The sequence below is a fragment of the Chiloscyllium plagiosum genome, chromosome 1 (genome assembly GCF_004010195.1).
Source record: "Chiloscyllium plagiosum isolate BGI_BamShark_2017 chromosome 1, ASM401019v2, whole genome shotgun sequence".
NCBI classification, from domain to species: domain Eukaryota; kingdom Metazoa; phylum Chordata; class Chondrichthyes; order Orectolobiformes; family Hemiscylliidae; genus Chiloscyllium; species Chiloscyllium plagiosum.
Window position 1 is genome coordinate 142,755,660 of NC_057710.1, and position 17,807 is coordinate 142,773,466.

General features: G+C 39.0%; 1 protein-coding gene across 2 annotated transcripts in view; it reads left to right on the plus strand.

Annotated features, from left to right (window-relative positions):
- LOC122555879 (annexin A10-like) overlaps window positions 1-17,807 on the plus strand; it is an 84,088-nt gene that overhangs the window by 53,029 nt on the left and 13,252 nt on the right. The window contains exons 6-10 of one of the 2 annotated variants that reach the window (XM_043702116.1): window positions 243-322; window positions 8,740-8,799; window positions 8,931-9,024; window positions 16,877-16,987; window positions 17,186-17,244. In XM_043702116.1, coding sequence (XP_043558051.1) covers window positions 243-322; window positions 8,740-8,799; window positions 8,931-9,024; window positions 16,877-16,987; window positions 17,186-17,244 — 404 coding nt within the window. The remainder of the gene's footprint in view (window positions 1-242; window positions 323-8,739; window positions 8,800-8,930; window positions 9,025-16,876; window positions 16,988-17,185; window positions 17,245-17,807) is intronic. The other variant, XM_043702124.1, reaches the window with a different exon arrangement.

A 17,807-nucleotide genomic window follows, 5' to 3' on the forward strand; every position in this document is an offset into this window, starting at 1 on the left:
TGAGCTAAAGCAAAAAAAAAGCTGATGAATTAATTGGGTTTTAATGAGGATTTGTTATTTTCTAGGAGTAACTCTCAAACAAATTCATCAAATTCAGTAATAATCATCCTTGGTGTCTAAACTCAGGACTACTGCGTTACTAATCTGGTACCACAACTATTACAGTTCCTTATCCATGATATTCTCTGTAAAAATAAATATTTCATAGCTAATAACAAATGCACTTTCTGTTTTGCTTTTAGAATTTGGTGTGCCACTTCAAGAGGATATTGATTCAGAAACATCTGGACACTTCAGGGATACCCTAATGATACTTGCACAGGTATCTTGAACTTACTTCAGATCTGTTATTTTGGGAAATAAGTGAACTGCGTAACAGGAAAATCACTAACTATAACCAAGTAGCAACTCTGATTATATCTTAGATTGTTCCAAAAGCTTGGAAATAAGTTAAACATAATATTCCTGTGTGCTGTGAGGTTTGCCTCCAGCAGGATGCATTACCTGATGTGGCAATGCTTATGTTATCCCTCACGGCAGAAGAAACTAGGTGTGGACAATATTGTATTGAAAGATCTAAATGCTGTTTATTACAGCTGACTATTGTGTACAAATAATACATTTACGGTCACTTAGGTGGCTAGGCTAGAATTATACCATTCCGTTACAGCAAAAGAGTAGGTTTCTCATCGTGCATTGTACTTCAAGTGATCCCAGGAAAAACTGGTGTCTGGGACATTGCTCAGGTATGTGCTTTGATGCAGTGATGATATCATGAGCATGTCTTTTAAAGTAATGCTGATATGCCGTGTCTCTTAAATGTATACTGACCATGATAGGAAATGAATAATTTTTGTGATTTTTGTTATTTTGGCTCAAATGTTGGAAATTAAGTTAAATTTTATTGACTGAATCTTACTTTTTTGGCTAAATGTGAGTTGTGTCAATTTTTTAAAGGATTTTCATCACAAGGCCTAGCAGATTTTCTCACATTAGCTCGCTACCCCACCCGATACTATCCCTCATGCGGATTCCAGCTGCATCTTACCATGTGTTATTCCCAGAACAACTCAACACACAATGGATATTCACCGAAAGAGTGTATCATTGCACTTGCACAATCTTTAAAAGCCTGCTGAGAACCCGGTCAAGAGCAGGCACAAAGCTACTTTGCTCATGGCATACAGCAGGCATGGCTGACAGTCCCTCGCACCTATCACCCTCATCACCACTCAAAGCCTACGCCACACACTTTACCTGTCCTGAGTTTCATCCCATCGAAACACCCTCTCTAAGACCTACAAAATTCTTTCCTAATGCAGTTATTCACATCTTGTCCTTGTTCAGCAGAGGAGTATCCGATGCAGGCAAGCACTTGGACAAGCTTAAACATAAGCTTCTATGTCATCTGGAAAACAAAAGAGAATACAAATGAAAGAACTATCGGCTGCAGTTTACACTAACAATATGACCTAGATGTCGGCCTTTTGATTTAGACAGTTTATGATGGTTTTCTCCACCCAGTTTCCATCTAAAGGAACCGGGTGTCAATCAGCTCCTGAGTGCCTTGTAGGACCTGATGCAGCTGAGTTCTGTCATCCACAAGGAGAGCTTCCTCCTCCTAAGTCTTCATCCTTCTTCTTGGAAGATTGTTCCCCTCCCCTGGCTCATCAACATCTAACAATATCACCTTATTGCCTGCTTAATTGTGCACAGCATGTCAGGATTATTTAGCATGTTCTGTCCAGACTATACTGGATGACTCCTCTTGGAGACCAATCTAAGCTGTGGAGTCAGATCTTCAGCAGACCTATCACCTGCTCCAGCAAGGTCATGATCGCAGCATGTGTATCAACTTTGTGAAGGTGTCATGACGGCTGAGTGACTAATACATTAAATCCCAAGAGGAGTACCTGCTTTGCTTTTACTCCTATGCATCCTGGATCCACCTCAACCATTCCAATTTCCACTGCATTCATTAGATTCCACTGTCATACTTACATGACTTATGATACAGCAATGCTCCCTCGTCCCACAGCAACCTTCAACGTTCTGCAAGTAGTGAGCACCAGTTGGCCAGCATTAGCCTCTCCAAAGTTATTCGTCCTAACTTCTGCAAAACTGTGATGACAATGTTAGTTCAGCCAGCACCAATAACATGATGCAATCTGCCTTTGACGAACATTTGACACATGCGCATGTTCACCCTGCATGTATTTCTTCTGTGTGAAAAATTGATCGCAAATGATATATAGCTGGAACTTGCAAATGTAAGTTTCATGTATTTGCCCGTTCAGTATCTTAAAGTCCAGCAGATGTAGGTACCATGCTTTCGCCCATCAAAAAGACAATTAATTACTGGACACCATCTGCATCGGGCTTTGCCTAGTCACCGGCTACCCGACCTCCACTCCACCTCCCAGACCCTCCATGTCTTCTTCCACCTTGCACTACCCTGACAGACGATTTACACCTACCAGCTCCCAAAAGTGTAGACTGACCACATTGAATCTCATCTCCAACTGTCCTCTGCAACTGAACTCCTTCACTACATCTTATTGATATCCCCCACCCTGGTTCTCTAATTCACAGTGCAAAGCGTATGGTGGTGGTCATTGTCAATAGCCTCCCTGGTCATAGCTTCCACGTGCTTTGATGCTGTTCTATATGGTTCCCATCAACCTTGAGACTGCTCCCATCACTGTCCTTATGCTCACTTCCACAAATGCTTTCAAAACCCAACCCTGACATCCTCATGCCTTTTGTCAGTGGTAACCCCCACACATCACTCCAATGCACCCCATCTACTGTTCCTACAGGCCTCCCTTAAACTTCCTTAAGAACTGAAGACCGATTCTCCATGACAGTATTGAACCCAGACCTCTGACTGACTTTGCGGAGTAGCACCTACACATTTGAAAGGGACCTGAGGGATAACTTTTTCACACAGAGGGTGGTTTGTATGAGGAATGAACTGCCACAGGAAGTGGTAGCTGCAGGTATAGTTACAACATTTTAAAGACATTTGGATAGGTACACGAATAGGAAAGATTTAGAGGGATATGGGCAAAATGCAGGCAAGAGGGACTAGTTTGGTTTGGGAAACTTGGTCGGCCAGGAGAAGTTGGATTGAAGGGTTTGTATGTGTGCTGTATGACTCTATGACTCTACAATGAGGTGAGTTTAGTAAGATAAACCAAGGGAACCCATTGGGTCTAGAGGTGACAAACCCTCCCAAAAACTCCATGCAACTTGGACTTAGCCAAAACTTGTAAGATTCAACCCAAGATTCCAATTTATTTCCGTTGACTTCAATTAGCTTGGTTCCTTTAGTGTCACACTTGATTAGATGCTGTTTGGTTACAATTGCAACCCTTTCTTCTCAAATTCAGTTCTTTTGTCCATATTTTGTCCTTGTATTAAAATCTGGAGCTGCATGCCCATGATAGAATCCAAATAGCACAGGTTATTAATTAGTAAGTGCCACTTGATCAGTGTCAGCAAATCCTTCCATTAATTTTGCTGATGATTGGAAGTAGACTGATGAGGTGGTAACTGACCAACTTGTATTTGTTCCCCTTTTTGCAAAAAGGTTATATGTGGACAACTTTCCATTTTGTTAGTAGATGCCAACTTTGATGCTGTATTGGAGGAAATTGGCTAGAGGTCCAATTAGATCTGAAGCACAAGTTTTCGGTATAGCCAGGATGTTGTCAGGCCCAATCGCCTTTTCTGCATCTAGTGTCTTGAGTCATTTCTTTATCATGGAAATAGCCGAAGACTTGCATTCATGATGTGGGGTCCTCAAGTGTAGCTGAGAATGATTATCCACTGAACATTCCTGATTCAAATTATTGCAAATACTTTAATCATGTCATTTGCACTCATGTGTTGAGTTTTCATAAATGATGTTAATGGAGGCCTTTACTCCCTTTAGTAGTTTAATTTCCCACCGTCATTCATGACTGGATGTATCGAGATTTTGGAATCTTGATATAATCTATTGGTTGTGGGGCCACGTAACTCCACCTATTATATGCTGGTTCTGCTGTTTGGCATGCCGATAGTCCTGGGTTATAACTTCTGCAGTATAGCATTTCATTTCTTGGCGTGTCTAGTGTTGTTTCTGGCATTCACTCCTACACTCTTTATTGAACTAATGTTGATGTCCAGCTCAATGGTAATAGTCAAGTGCGGGTTATGCTGATCTATGAGGTTACAGATTGTGGCGAAAGATGATTCTGCTGCAATTGATGACCTTCAGCTTCTGATTTTTTCCCAATTTGACTCTCTTCTGAATCTATCCTATTTGGCATTGTGCTAATGCCACAGAACACAATGAAGAGTGTCTTCAGTCTTGATATAAGCTGTTGGCTTCACAAGGACCGTGCGGTAGACATGCCATTTCTATACAACCAGAGACATATATATCTGTGACAGGTAAGTTGATGACATTGGGGTCAAACAGATCTTTCTCTCTTGTTGGTTTCATTACTACCTGCTGCAGGCCAGTCTTGCAATTCTGCACTTCACCAAATCAATCAGTAATGATTCAGTCTCAGTGATGGACATTGAAACTCCCCTCACCTCTCCAGAATACATCGCTGTGCCCTTGTTACCCACTGAGTGGTGTTCAATATGAAGACAGTGTTGTTTCTTCAGCTAACTGAGTTAGAAGATTTCCTTGCCCATATTGATCCTAATCCTGTGAAACTTCAGGAAGCCCAGATTTAATACTGAGGATTCCCAGCGTCATTCCCAGTACTGTGTACCACAGTGTCACCATCTTGAGTACATCCATCCTATCAGCTAGAGGTTTATGTTGTAAAGTTGTAAGTTGTGCATTCTATATGCCTTCTCTTCTCCCAGCCTGTCGAATGCTTCTCTCCCTCATAAATTCATCTGTCAATTGCCATTACAGTCATGTTCCAGGACAAAGAATCCACTGCATTATCATGGTGTATTTAAATTTGTCATGACACTTTTACAGGCCTTAACTGACTAAATCCAGCTGCAATTTTAATGTTAATTGTTTAAAGATCTTTCAATACTGTATAACTGTGCTGAACTTCTCTAGTTGGCTTTTAATTAAATGACCTTCATAAACACAAACATTATTCCCAGTGCAGTTCATTAAATCCTATAATAAATAAAACAAAACAGCGGAAATGTCAATGTGTAAAGGTTCAGGCACCTGTCAAGACATCTGTTGATCATTTTGCCATCCAAATTATAATGTAAGCTAAGGTTGCATTGGTCTTACATTCAAATCTTGGCTGAACATAATTGAATGGTTTTGTGCAGCATGCAGAGAAGCAATAGACTATCAGACTCCTCTCATTTAGTAACTGCTCACTGTATAGTTAGGTAAGCAGTGAGAATAGGAGAAAAAAATAAGGTGCTCCATTGGTAGACCACTAGACTGTGCTCAAGCACTGTAATATAGTCCAGGACTAAAAGTTATACTATTATTATCTATAGTTTGTCAACAAGCATATTCCAAAGGCATCTTGAACAAAATCATTTACATTTCAAAATGACAGCATTTTATTCAAACACTTCTCAAATATTATTTATTCTTAAAGATGACTCTATGACTCTATAATTGTCAAACATGTTTTCTGGTCAGTGCTTTGTAAAAATGCTCATAGGTCTCCACCAATAACTATTAAAATTTGAGAGGTGATAGGCTACCTGACATTTTTTTTGTTAGTTTGCTGACCAATGCTCACTGCCATGACATGTGAGCATTAGTTGTGGCTGTCCTAGAGTGGGACCAATAGTGGTCACCAGATGGAAAGCGTCATAGTTTACCTTTGCTTTTGAATGTCATTGCAGATCTCAGCAAAATAATCTTTTAAAAATATACAGCTTTAGTGATTTTGAGAAGGTTTGTAGTTCAGGTTGATGATATGAATGTAAGTTAGTTCAGTGAGCTTGAAGGTTTGTTTTCAGACGTTTCCACACCATGACTAAGTAAAATCATCAGAGGCTCTCACTGATGATGTTTCCTAGTCATGTTGACAAAACGTCTAAAAACAAACCTTCCAGCTGAGTGAGTTAATATTCAGCTTTCTCAGACCCGGGGAATTTAGTTGTTATAGCACTCCTGTCACACATTTTTGGCTGCAGCTCAGGGTGTTGGCTATTATTTGTGTGCATAAAGTGATACAAGGTCATTTCAGGCAAGGTAAGTAACATGTCATAACATCAGGAACCATTGGCTCATATTATTACAGCTCGTACATGTGTGCTATGGATCAGTGCTCAATCAAATTGAAAACACCAAACTGGTAAGATGTAGTCAGTTTGGTTTGTCAGTGATAGCAAATATGGGGGTGGGGGGGGGGATTCAATTCCTTCAAAACGAGTTTGCTGTCAATGGAACAAGGAAGTTTCGGTTAATGCCAACATGGTTTCATTCAGGCATTGAGCAAAACCATATCTCCTGGGATGATTTATGTACTAGTTTCCAAAGTAGCCAAGTAATACGATGGTAGCTAAACTTTTATGCATTAAAATATCAAATAAAAATAGAGATGTGAATTTGCACCTGGGTTCTCCTACTTGCTCATCATGCCTGCAACAGAAAATGGTGGACTCTTCACAATAAATACATAAAGTGCATTTCAAGCATTTTGTGGGATTTCTGCAACTCTCATGCTGAATAATGTTAAGAAGTGAAGAAGGTGCATAGATCAGTGTGGCACAAAAACAACAGGAAAAGTTTGAGGATCTCGCCATCTTTAGTCACATTTAATTTTTCAGTTGCTTACTTGTATGGGGGATGCTTTTCAGTATTAGAGTAATCCATTGTTAAACTCATTTAAAACATTGTGATCATTCCTTTGAATGAACAATCATTTACTGGCAATTTTCTTCAGAAACAAAAGTGATTCAGAAGAATACAATGCCCAAGGTCATACTGCCCCCTGTTGGTGTGAAGGAAAGACTTTAAGTAGGATTTTAACATGAGATAACAGTAAGCTTTTATTTCAACGGCAGCACAGATATATGCTCTGAACCAAAAACACCACCAAAGTTGAATATCTAGTTTCCACTTTTCATGGAAGCAGAAATAAAAGAAAACTGAAATGACCAAATATATACATAAAATTAAAGACATTGTTACATTGTATAATTGATCAAGACAAATTGAGATATTGAACATTTTTGTTGCACAAGGATGATACAAAAACTGCAAGCCAATGAACAGGCTGGGTGTTTTCACTTCTGAAAAGAGAAGGCCAAGGGTAATCTAATACAGATACTTCACCATAAGTTTGCTTGTGGAGCAACTTGGATATAGTGAGGACTGCAGATGCTGGAAAGTCAGAATCAACAAAGTGTGGAGCTGGAAAAAGCACAGTATGTCAAACAGCATCCTGATGGAAGGTCCCAACCTGAACTGTCGACTCCCCTGCTCCTTTGATGCTGCTTGACCTGCTGTGCTTTTTTCCAGCTCCATTCTTTATCGACTCTTGCTTTTCGAGCATGAAACTACTTCTACTGGGAAACTGTTAAAAGTTCAGATTTCCACAGGGGAGAGTGTTTATTGACATGGTTTTCTGTCCCGACAATCAGTAAGGAGTAGAAATGGGGGGGATAAGATAAATTGTTGGATTCATTTCGAGATATCCACAGCAACTATTTCTGAGGCTGCTGGTTGTCCTGACAACCATGCTGCAATTCATGTCAAAGCCATTGACTATACCACTGGGGAGTGTGATGCCACAGGAGAACTGGAAACCTAGCACCTGGGGTAGGGCAGACTCTCAGTTCATCGATGTCAACCTGGATCCAATACTGGAGGTCATGAGAGAGACAGGACGAAGGTCCTTGTGCAGGAGAGACGGGAAGAAAGCACCTAGTCATGCAATTGGTGCTAATTCCTGTTCCATGTCATCTTGCTCTGCCTCCTTTTCTTCCTCCCTCACATCTTGCTCCTGATTCTTCCCCAAAGAGCTAGTACCTTCCAACTTCACAACGTCATCAATGACCAAGCTTCTCTGAAGAGTCATTCCCGAGAGAATGCAGCAGGCACCTGAATCACATCTTCAGAAGCCTGACTGCAAGGCTCAAAAGTGGTCATTCTGAGCAGATGGTATTGTTTACATTGCCTCTGGGCCTGTTGTGGTATCAAATTTGAATGATGCCCATTTTAAGAAGCCAACATACGAATGAGCCAAGTACCAGATGTTGTCACATGAGCACAGGCTCTCAGCTCTGTTACATTTGAGGCTGTGACTGGAGATTACATTGTACTGTATCTTTTAGCTTAACTATATATACCCAGCAGAAATCCTTAAGCAAAAGGAATTAACATACTTCATTTATGTTACATTTAGAGAACACAAGAGCATAGTTGTAAGATGGCACCCATTGAGGGGTGAATTTCTTCAAGGTATTTCTTGTATCCTAAATTGTGAGTGAAAATCTGACAACTTGGACTGCTGGAGGAGAAAGGAGTTATGTCACCTGCAAAACTGATCTGAATCAGGCATTAAAGCAACCAACTGATTTCTGTTTGTCCAGCTTGTAGACCTACAGCAGGCTAACTAGTCTGCCAGGCAGCGTCACAACATTATTTACGCACAGCACATGGAGTCCTTAAAGGAAAACCTTCTGCATACAATGAAGGGCAGTGTGAAAACCTGGCATGGTAGAGGATGGTTATGGTAAATTCATCCTGGACTAATTCATAATGTCACCACAATTAATGCTGAGTATAATTCACAGGGAGCCAGAGAAGAGGGATATGAGTATGAGGATCCAGCCATGGCTGCAGAGGATGCTACGGTAATAGAAAAATCTTTTACATATTTTCAAATGCTATCTAGAGTTACTTAAATTATTGAACAAAGAACTTTTGATGAACTAATAGATAACATGACACTGAAAATTCTCTCTTTTAATTTTTGATATATTAGATTCTTTGGGACGCATGCCAAGGCGAATCAGGGGAGCATAAAAATATGCTGCAAGATATCCTGTGTAGAAAGAGCTATCAGCAGTTGTGGATGGGTAATTAAAGATTCTATTGTTGACTTCCTTTTATGATTTTATTAAGTTAAAAATCACACAACACCAAGTTATAGTCCAACAGGTTTATTTGGAAGCACTAGCTTTTGTATCACAAAAGTAAAGATCAAACTAATTTTAAAGAGCTCTTTAAATTTTCACAGGAGGTAAGTTATTTTTGTTAAATGAAACCAAATTTTATATCATTTTATATGCTATGTAAAGAAGTTATATATGCAATTATTAGACTCAGTACTACTTTAACAGAAAAATCTTGAAGGTCGTGTGAATTCCAGTCACCCAGTTTATTCTCTGTCCTCTCCTGAAGATGAAGGCCGGTTCATTAATGTCCTATAAGGAAGGAAACTGCCAATCCTTACCTAGTCTGACTTATGTGTGATTCCAGACCCACAGCAATGTGGTTGATCTCTGGGCAATTAGGGATAGGCAATAAATACTGGCCTAGCCAGCAATGTGCTCATCCTGTGAATGAATGAAAAAAAAATACATGAAGATCAGGTTTCACAGATTTTAACAACCCCCTGAAATTTCACTCAAGTGAGCCTTATTAACTATTTGAACATGAAAAAAGAACACTGCAGCTGAATGGGATACTCTCATCACTAAATTTACATTCATGTTTCAGCATGTATGTGAATAACCATACAGACTTTTATCTGCCTGTATTGCTGACAGAATATAATACTGGCACCAAGATTAGCTAATGAACTGAGAAGCAAAGGACTTTCATTTAATTTTAAACTTGCATTTTAAACTCAATTCTATCATTCCACAATAGCCATGATCTGCTGTCATAGGAGTACATGCCAGAAATTTGGGAACATGGATTTGTCGTTTCCCCAGCAATCAATTTTAATGGATGGAAGACATTATGCCTTGCACGCTGATTCCCTGCAGTATCCTGTTATGAGTGTGACTGCACACTGAGATTGTTAGAAGCATAATTGCAGATCTTTACAAACCACAGCACTAGGAGGTCTTGTAGTACAGCGTTTGCATCATTCCCTGTGGGCCAAAAGCATCAGGTTCCAGTCCCACCTCCATAATGATGGCCATGGAAGGTGTGTCATAATGCAGCCAAACCAAATAGTAAATCCATCTGTTATACCTATAGCAAGTAGTAAGATTAGGAGCATTTCCTGATCAGCTGCTTTTACATTATAGATTCAGCTTCCCCATATTAGAACACTCACATGCAGGATCTTGCCATGAGCAGCTATAATCCTTGTTTTGAGTGACTACCACACAGACATCAAAGCACTGCTGATGGTGTTTACATTGAGTTGAATGAACTGGAAGTAAGTAAAGAAGAAATTGTCCTTGTATCGCATTTCATTTTTAATAATTTTTAAAAAACAGTAATTCTGACTCTAAGAAGACAATGTGATTAAATGCATTTTTCCACCACATTTTCCTTTCAAAAATATCCAAGAATTAAATTCATTATGGGCAATAGATCTGTTCGAGGCCTGCATTGGGTTCTTCAGGGCCACAGCCCTACCTGCCACAGGATATCAACATCAATCTCTTCAAGCTGTGCCTCACCCCCTTAGTTACTTCATTTCATGATTTTGACTATTTTTTGAAAGGTTGATGTTAGACAAGTGCATCGTCATTTTCTAATCTCATGAGACAAATTATGAACCATGGTATTGTTTTACTGATGGTGCCTTCAACATGCTGGAGTCCAACATTTTACAGCACATGATAAGCTAGAAGCCATTCAGGACAGAGCAGTTTGTTTGATCAGTGTCTGTGAATTAAAAATCTCCTTCCTCTAATACTATTACAGTGGCTTCATTATTAATATCTACTGGATGCAATGCAGAGCTTCATCGAATTGGTTGCAATACCTTTCTCCCTTGAAACCTCATCCATCCAGAAGGGCAACAGCAGCAACACTGTGGGATTTCTCTTAAACAACACCATTTCTGATTAGGATTCATATTACTGCCTCTTCAACAATATAGGGTTTATATTCTGAAATTCATTTCCTGATACTACAGTTAAAGAAACATCATCACAAAAACTACAGCAGTTCGAAGAAAGTTCTCATCATCACCTGCTCAAGGCAACTATGGGTGCAAGTTTCCTCATGTCACCCAATCCTAAGTAAAAAAAAAAGTGTGATTTCACAAAAACATTTGCAATCTAATAATGTAAATTAACGTTTGCAAAGTACAGGATCAATTTTCTCTCTGGCTGGAACAAGACAAATACTAATTTCAAAATAAACAGATATAAATCAACTGCAAATTTTCAGAGGTCAGAATGCTCCAAGGATGTCATTTAAAAGTTTATGCAAATTTGAGAATCTGCAACGACAAGTTAAAGCAATTGAAAAGATACTGTGAGTGTTGCTTTAATGCTGTGGCCGCAGTACTGACAACATGCTGTGGCTTAAGAATATTTGTAAGGTTTCTGACAGAGGAGAAAAGCAAAGAAAACAAAAATAACGGATAAAAAATGACTACAAAGATAAATATTATCTCTGGAGTGCTGAGAACAACAGCAACTTATGACAACATTCCAAGTTAGCAATGTAAAAAATGGCACTGGCCCCAATGGTGAAGAAAATCTTCCATTTTCATTGAAGGGTACAAATGTTAAAGGTGCAGGAGGAATAGCATGTTGCACAGCTGGAAGAGAATGATCATCAAGGTGAAAATTAGGCTAGGGGAGAACTTTGAATCACTTAACACTGTGGCTCTATTCAAAGACCAGAAAAATCACTTCTGGCTAGGGAATTATACAACTAAAAGTTGAGTAAAGAAGAGAACAGATCATCATTATATCACTTGTTCAGCTCTTTTTTTTCATTTAATATTATTGAACATAACTTGTTGAGAATTAATATATAAATAGAAAAGCATCAAGTGTGTAAAGTCCACAGAATGACAGCATGAATTATGACTTTTTTTCAAACAGTAAATCATTAGGTCTCATTGTGGCCTTGTGTAGAGAACAACCAACTGAGTTAGAGGTATATACAATATATATCAGAGGCCCAAATTTATAACAACTGCCATGCAGCAGTGACGTCCATTACCAATGCTGGCTCAGGGGTATCTGTTCTCTGATTAGGTGCTCCAGTCATGTTGGAATCTTTCCTATGAGCAGGAGCTATGAGCAGGATCTGTTGGAAGTATGACCATCCAATTAAATTATCTTAAAAACTGAAACCTTCAGATTGATGATTTGGGAAGTTTCTGTAAGAAGGTTTTTTAATTAGAAAATATTTTGGGCTGGACTTCAATAAAAATAAGCTGTTTCAAATTCGAGAAGGTTCAGCAAGAGCTCTGTGGGCTCCAGTGAGTTACCGCACTCAGTTTGCCACTGTGCTCCTCATCATGTGTGCATCATGACTCCATAGGACTGTGTCTTATGCTCACTATTAATAGAAGTACTCCACACTGTTGGGAGCTTCCAAGACTTGTATCACTGGCACTGTAATTAAAGCCCAGTTGTGCATCAGGTCAATCACTGCTAGCCACAAGTAGCCCTTTACAATGAAAGTAATGGGAGGGAAACAATAAAGGAAAGGAAAAGCTTCTGAGAGCACATAGGTGGTGTGGGTAACATTTCATTAGAAATAGAATCTTACATCCACATACCATTGCTATTTTACATCATCACCTGCCTGACAGCTACAAAAATCAAACTACTCAGGCTACCTCTCATCAGTGACCTGCCTGAGTTTCAACAGTAATTTCTGTTTTTATGCCCAGCCTAATTACTGATCACTGCTTCCAAACATGACAAGCTGCCTGGCTTTCTGTCTGCACTGAAAGACAGAAGGACTGTGAGGCTGTTAAGTTCTAAATGAGGGAATAAAAAACACAAAAAGTCAAGACAAAGGAAGACAGAGATGTTCTGAGCACTCAAGTAGGCACAAAGTGAGTGAGCACTAAGAGGAAGGAACACTGAGATGCTGTCTGGTTGAATTCATGAGGTGGTTGCTGTCCTAAAGTGTCATAGCAGCAGCATTACAATGCTAGATATTGGTGCACTCCAAAGTATAGCATTGTTGTGGAGAACTGGTCAGATATGGGTCATGATGATAGAATGCAGCTGGTATGTGTCTGATGCCAATGTCTGTGCATGGTGGGAAGGGGAGGAGCACTCCTGATTTACTGGGTACTACAGTCCAAGACAGTGGGCCAGAGAAGCAAGCAGTGAGCTAGAGTTTTCGGGTTCCCCTTCTGAATTTATGTTGGAAATTGTCACTGTCTCATTTCTATCGGGCATGGAAAAGAGTAGAAAAATGCATTTCAATTAGGTGGTGTGAAAATGGGTGTAAATATGCCTCTCACCACTCACCAAGATTCTCATTGCCACAGGGTGTGGAGGTTCTGAGACACTGTCACTGAACTACGTCAACTGTTGGTTGGGGACCTCTGACCTGAAGGAATGAGTGGCCATCATATTTCAATAGCCATTTGGCAACTGGCAACTTCCAAGAATCTATGGCAGACTTTTTTGGGATCCCACAACTCTTGGCTAACTGTTTGCTGTATAATCCTAACATGTTTTGCTTGGCACAACTAGAGCAGGAAAAGCAGAATGTGATGGATGCTGAAGAGCTGGGAGACCAGCAGCAGTCATCCAAGAAGGAAGACAAGAACATTGAGGAAGAGGAAGCACAATAAGCCAGACAGGACTCAATTATTACCTCGTTCCAGTAGATATGAGCTGGGTGCAGCGATCAATCACTAACTGTAAACCTTTGAGGGCCAAAAGGCCAGTGATCCTGTCTATTCCCAGAAGCAAATGCAGCTTTTCCTTGTTTACCTTCGCCTTTATTATTGCTAATAGAAGTTATCATTTTAAACCATTTGAAATCTTTCCATTATGTGATGCTCCTATACTGAACACCAAAAAGATGTTAGGCAACACTGGGTATTAGGGAAAGAATAGCACACCGTTAGGATTCTAAGATGGGATGATGCTAAGGATGGGTAACCAGTGTAGGTTGGTTTTTAAATATCAATATATTTTCAAATGGGAACTTGTATTTAAAATGAAATGGCAGCTGTCCTGCATATGAACCCTTGGTTTCTCTTTTATTCCCCTCCCATTACATGCATCATGAAGGCAAACTCCTGGCTGGCAGTGCTTGATCAGGTGTACAGCTGAGCCTAAAGAATGGAGTTCCCAGCAGTGCAGAGTACTTCCAGCATTGCTGACTGGAAGATAGAGTGAGCGGGACACCATTTAGGCAGAGTACATAGTTATTAAGGCAAGCTGGGGAGAGCAGTTCGAGAAAAATTACTAGGGATGACAGAGAGAAATTCTCCATGAAATTACCAAAATTGAAGCAGCCGATTTCTGCCAAGATTCAGCCTATTTGTTTTCCTTCTGGAAAAGCTGAGATACTTTATGAATTAAATGCTGTTATTCCACAATGAAAATGCATGACTCTTACTTTAAGATGAATCGAGTTGCAAAAACAATGTTACATTTCCATAGTTTAACTGAGGTCAATAACTTAATTAGGTATCAAAATATTTTTAGACTACACAGTCTTAACCTCATAGGAGTTTGCAAATCTGTATTGCCACTTTAATTGTCTGATGAATTGTTCTTATCTAGGTCAAATTTTACTCCTGTCCTTTGGTATGTAGCAAGGTTGTTGGGATTATAGTGTTGAAAGATAAGATAGTATCCTTGCCAGCTGTACTCTCAAACGACCCAACTTTAACCAAGGTGGGGAAAAAGTGGATGGGTTTAAAACCTTCCCTGACCTCAGGTACGTGAGGTTTGGACAATTTTAACTCTCAGGCCTTTCCCAATGCATTTTCCATTCATCCCTCCCTGGTAGCAGCAACTCGCTGACAGCAAGAGACAATTGCCAAGGTCACCTGGCACTCTGATAAATCAGGAGAGGATTTCAGGAGAACCTACAAGGGAAGTAAAATAAATGACCTCTTTGTTCCCCTTCTAACTCCTACTCACCCTTTCCTGTCAGGTTGAATTGGTGGGGAAACCATAACTGACTCCTTGATCATGGCCATTGTTTAAAGCAGTTGCACTCTCACCACATTGTCAGAGTCTGATCTGCAGACTTGATGAAAGCCCATGCTGCCTTTCTGGTGGGCAGTCTCCCTGCCTGCTTAGAACAGCAGTTTTGAACTGATGTGAATGGTTTTGTTCACCATCTGTTTTGCTTCTGCCAGATAAGCATGTTTAAGATTATCACACAAGATCTCTGGAAAATGGCTTTGTCCTTCAAATTCTGGAAATCACAGAACGGTTAGAATGACACACGGAATGGTTTCACCAACTTGCTATAGTTTGGAAATCTGAAATGGAGCCATCAATCTTGTCTTCAAGTTGTATCCATTACGCCATGAAACCAAGATTCTACTGAAAAAAAAATGTGCAGCCATGGAAGGCCCAGAATAATAGCTTCTATTAGTTCTCAACTAGAAAAGCTTCAATGGATCCTTGAAGATCCCATTATGGCAAATATAATGATAAGGATTCTGCCCACAACACTCAAGATCATTTACATATTTATCAAATTAAACTAGTTGGAACTAGTTTTGCAATTAATTCTTTGAACAAAATAATCATGGCTAGCATTATTTCTCATGGGAAAATGAGAATGTTGCAACAGAAGGACAATTATGATTGTAGTTCTACATTTGCGAAATAGTTCTGAGGACCATCATCATTGTTGTTCGAATGCTACTCAAAGTCAAACTGATTGATATCAGGTGTATACTTAAAAATAGAACATTTTGACTTCTTGACCCATCCTTGCTGGCCTCCATTTTAACTACTCATTGCAATTTAGTGACTGTGATTTGGAGTAGGCATCAATCTCATAAAATTAATGCAATTTGATCCCAATGCTCAGGCTTGAACAAGGAAGTTGCCTTCCTGCAAGCTGAAACAGGTCAGCAGTATTAGGGAGGATAAAAGGATGCTCCACAGTAAGTGGAAATGTGTCCTTTTCATACCCAAGAGAAGCAGGAATACCCTCAGGACCGTGTCTGCAAGTATTGTTCTGAAATCCAACTAATTCCAGTAGCATAAGTGATTTTACTTAAATTGCTTCTTTCTTGGTGTGTGGGGTCAGGTGAAGCAGAGGATAAATAGATGGGGCGAAATCCCACTTGAACACCTTAGTTGCAGACTACAGTTTCTGAAAATATATCAACAAAATTTATTTTATAACAAATACTGTAGAATAACTACAATGTATAATTAAATGTACTGAAATACTGTTAGATATACTGTTAGGCAAAATCTAGGGATGACGTAATTACGAATTTAGTTAAGTTTAGGCACATTTAGTGAATATGACAGTAAATAAATATCACGAATGAGCTACTACTCTCTATCCAGAGTAAAATATAGGCAGAATCTAACAGCTGACACGAAATGTTACTTTTGTTGTTTTATTATATCACGATGTGTGAATGTGTTCAATAAGATCTTAAATAAATACAAAGCTACTGATTTATTTTTCTATTTACACTGTGTAATTTGTGCTGTAGAAAATTGAGCGCAGTCAGAGGGTAACAGATTTTAAAGATAGGCAGATATTATCTAGGAAAGATTTACATAAGAATCTAACATCAAAGTACATTCCTTAAAACTTTAATATGTGAGTGCTATGTTTCCTCTTCAATTATTTCAGTTAATGGTAATGCTGACCTCATCCTTGATAGTTTTACTTTATTAGCTATCAGGCACTGGAATTGTGCTCAATTATTTGTCACTGTGTTCTAGGTAATAGTTTTAATGTAAGTTCTGGCATTCTGACCTTAGGAGACCACTGCGGGTAGATTAATAAAACATTGCTGAAAAGCTTCTCAATTTTCAGTAATCTTTCTTGTAGCTTTTCAACAATTCCAACTTGTATCTGGCCAAGATATTGTGGATGTAATCAGAGACTGCTATGATGGACACTTTCAGCAATTACTCATTGCAATTAGTAAGTAAATTATATTTGTTAATTTGCTAAATTAACATTGCAATTTTAAAGTTCTACTTGCACTTGGTAAGTGGAAGACAAAAAATGATTCTGCAACAAGGCTCTTTTCAACAATATTGAAATAGAAATTTCTCTTTTTTTGTTGTAATGTGTAAAAATTTGTTTTAATCTGTAATCCTTTTGTTTGATTTCTCCAAGTTCTTTGTGTTAGGGACAAAGCTTCCTATTTCGCATACAAGCTCAACAGTGCAATATATGTAAGTAATGCACATCTTTCTAAACTGCATTTTGAGGATATCGAAAGTATTTTTAAACATAGAATTGATTTGGCTGCAATTCAGCAGTGACTTTTACTTGATATATCAAAGTATTTCCAGTAACACCAGCATTTCCGCTGGGAATAGATCCATACATAGAAACTAAATCAAAAAAGATATCACTATAAGAATTGAATGATGAATTATTATTTTGCTATAAATAATTTCATGTAAAATTAAACCTTTGAAATGCAGACTGATTACCGTTTCGGACCAAAAGGAATTTTCTGACTTTTCTCCCCCTGTATTTTACAGTAAAACTGAATGCAAACATTCTGCAGGCACTAGTGACCCCTACTGATATCAAATCAGAATACATCTTATGAAATTCAATGTAGAACAGTGTAAGGTGACACATTTTGGTAGTGTGAATGAGGAGAGACAATGCAAGTTAAATAGTATAGATTTCAAGGAAGTGCAAGAACAGAGAGAGATACCATGAAGTTAGCAGGAAATCGTAACAAACCAGTTAACAAAGTATATGGGATCCTGGACTCGATAGT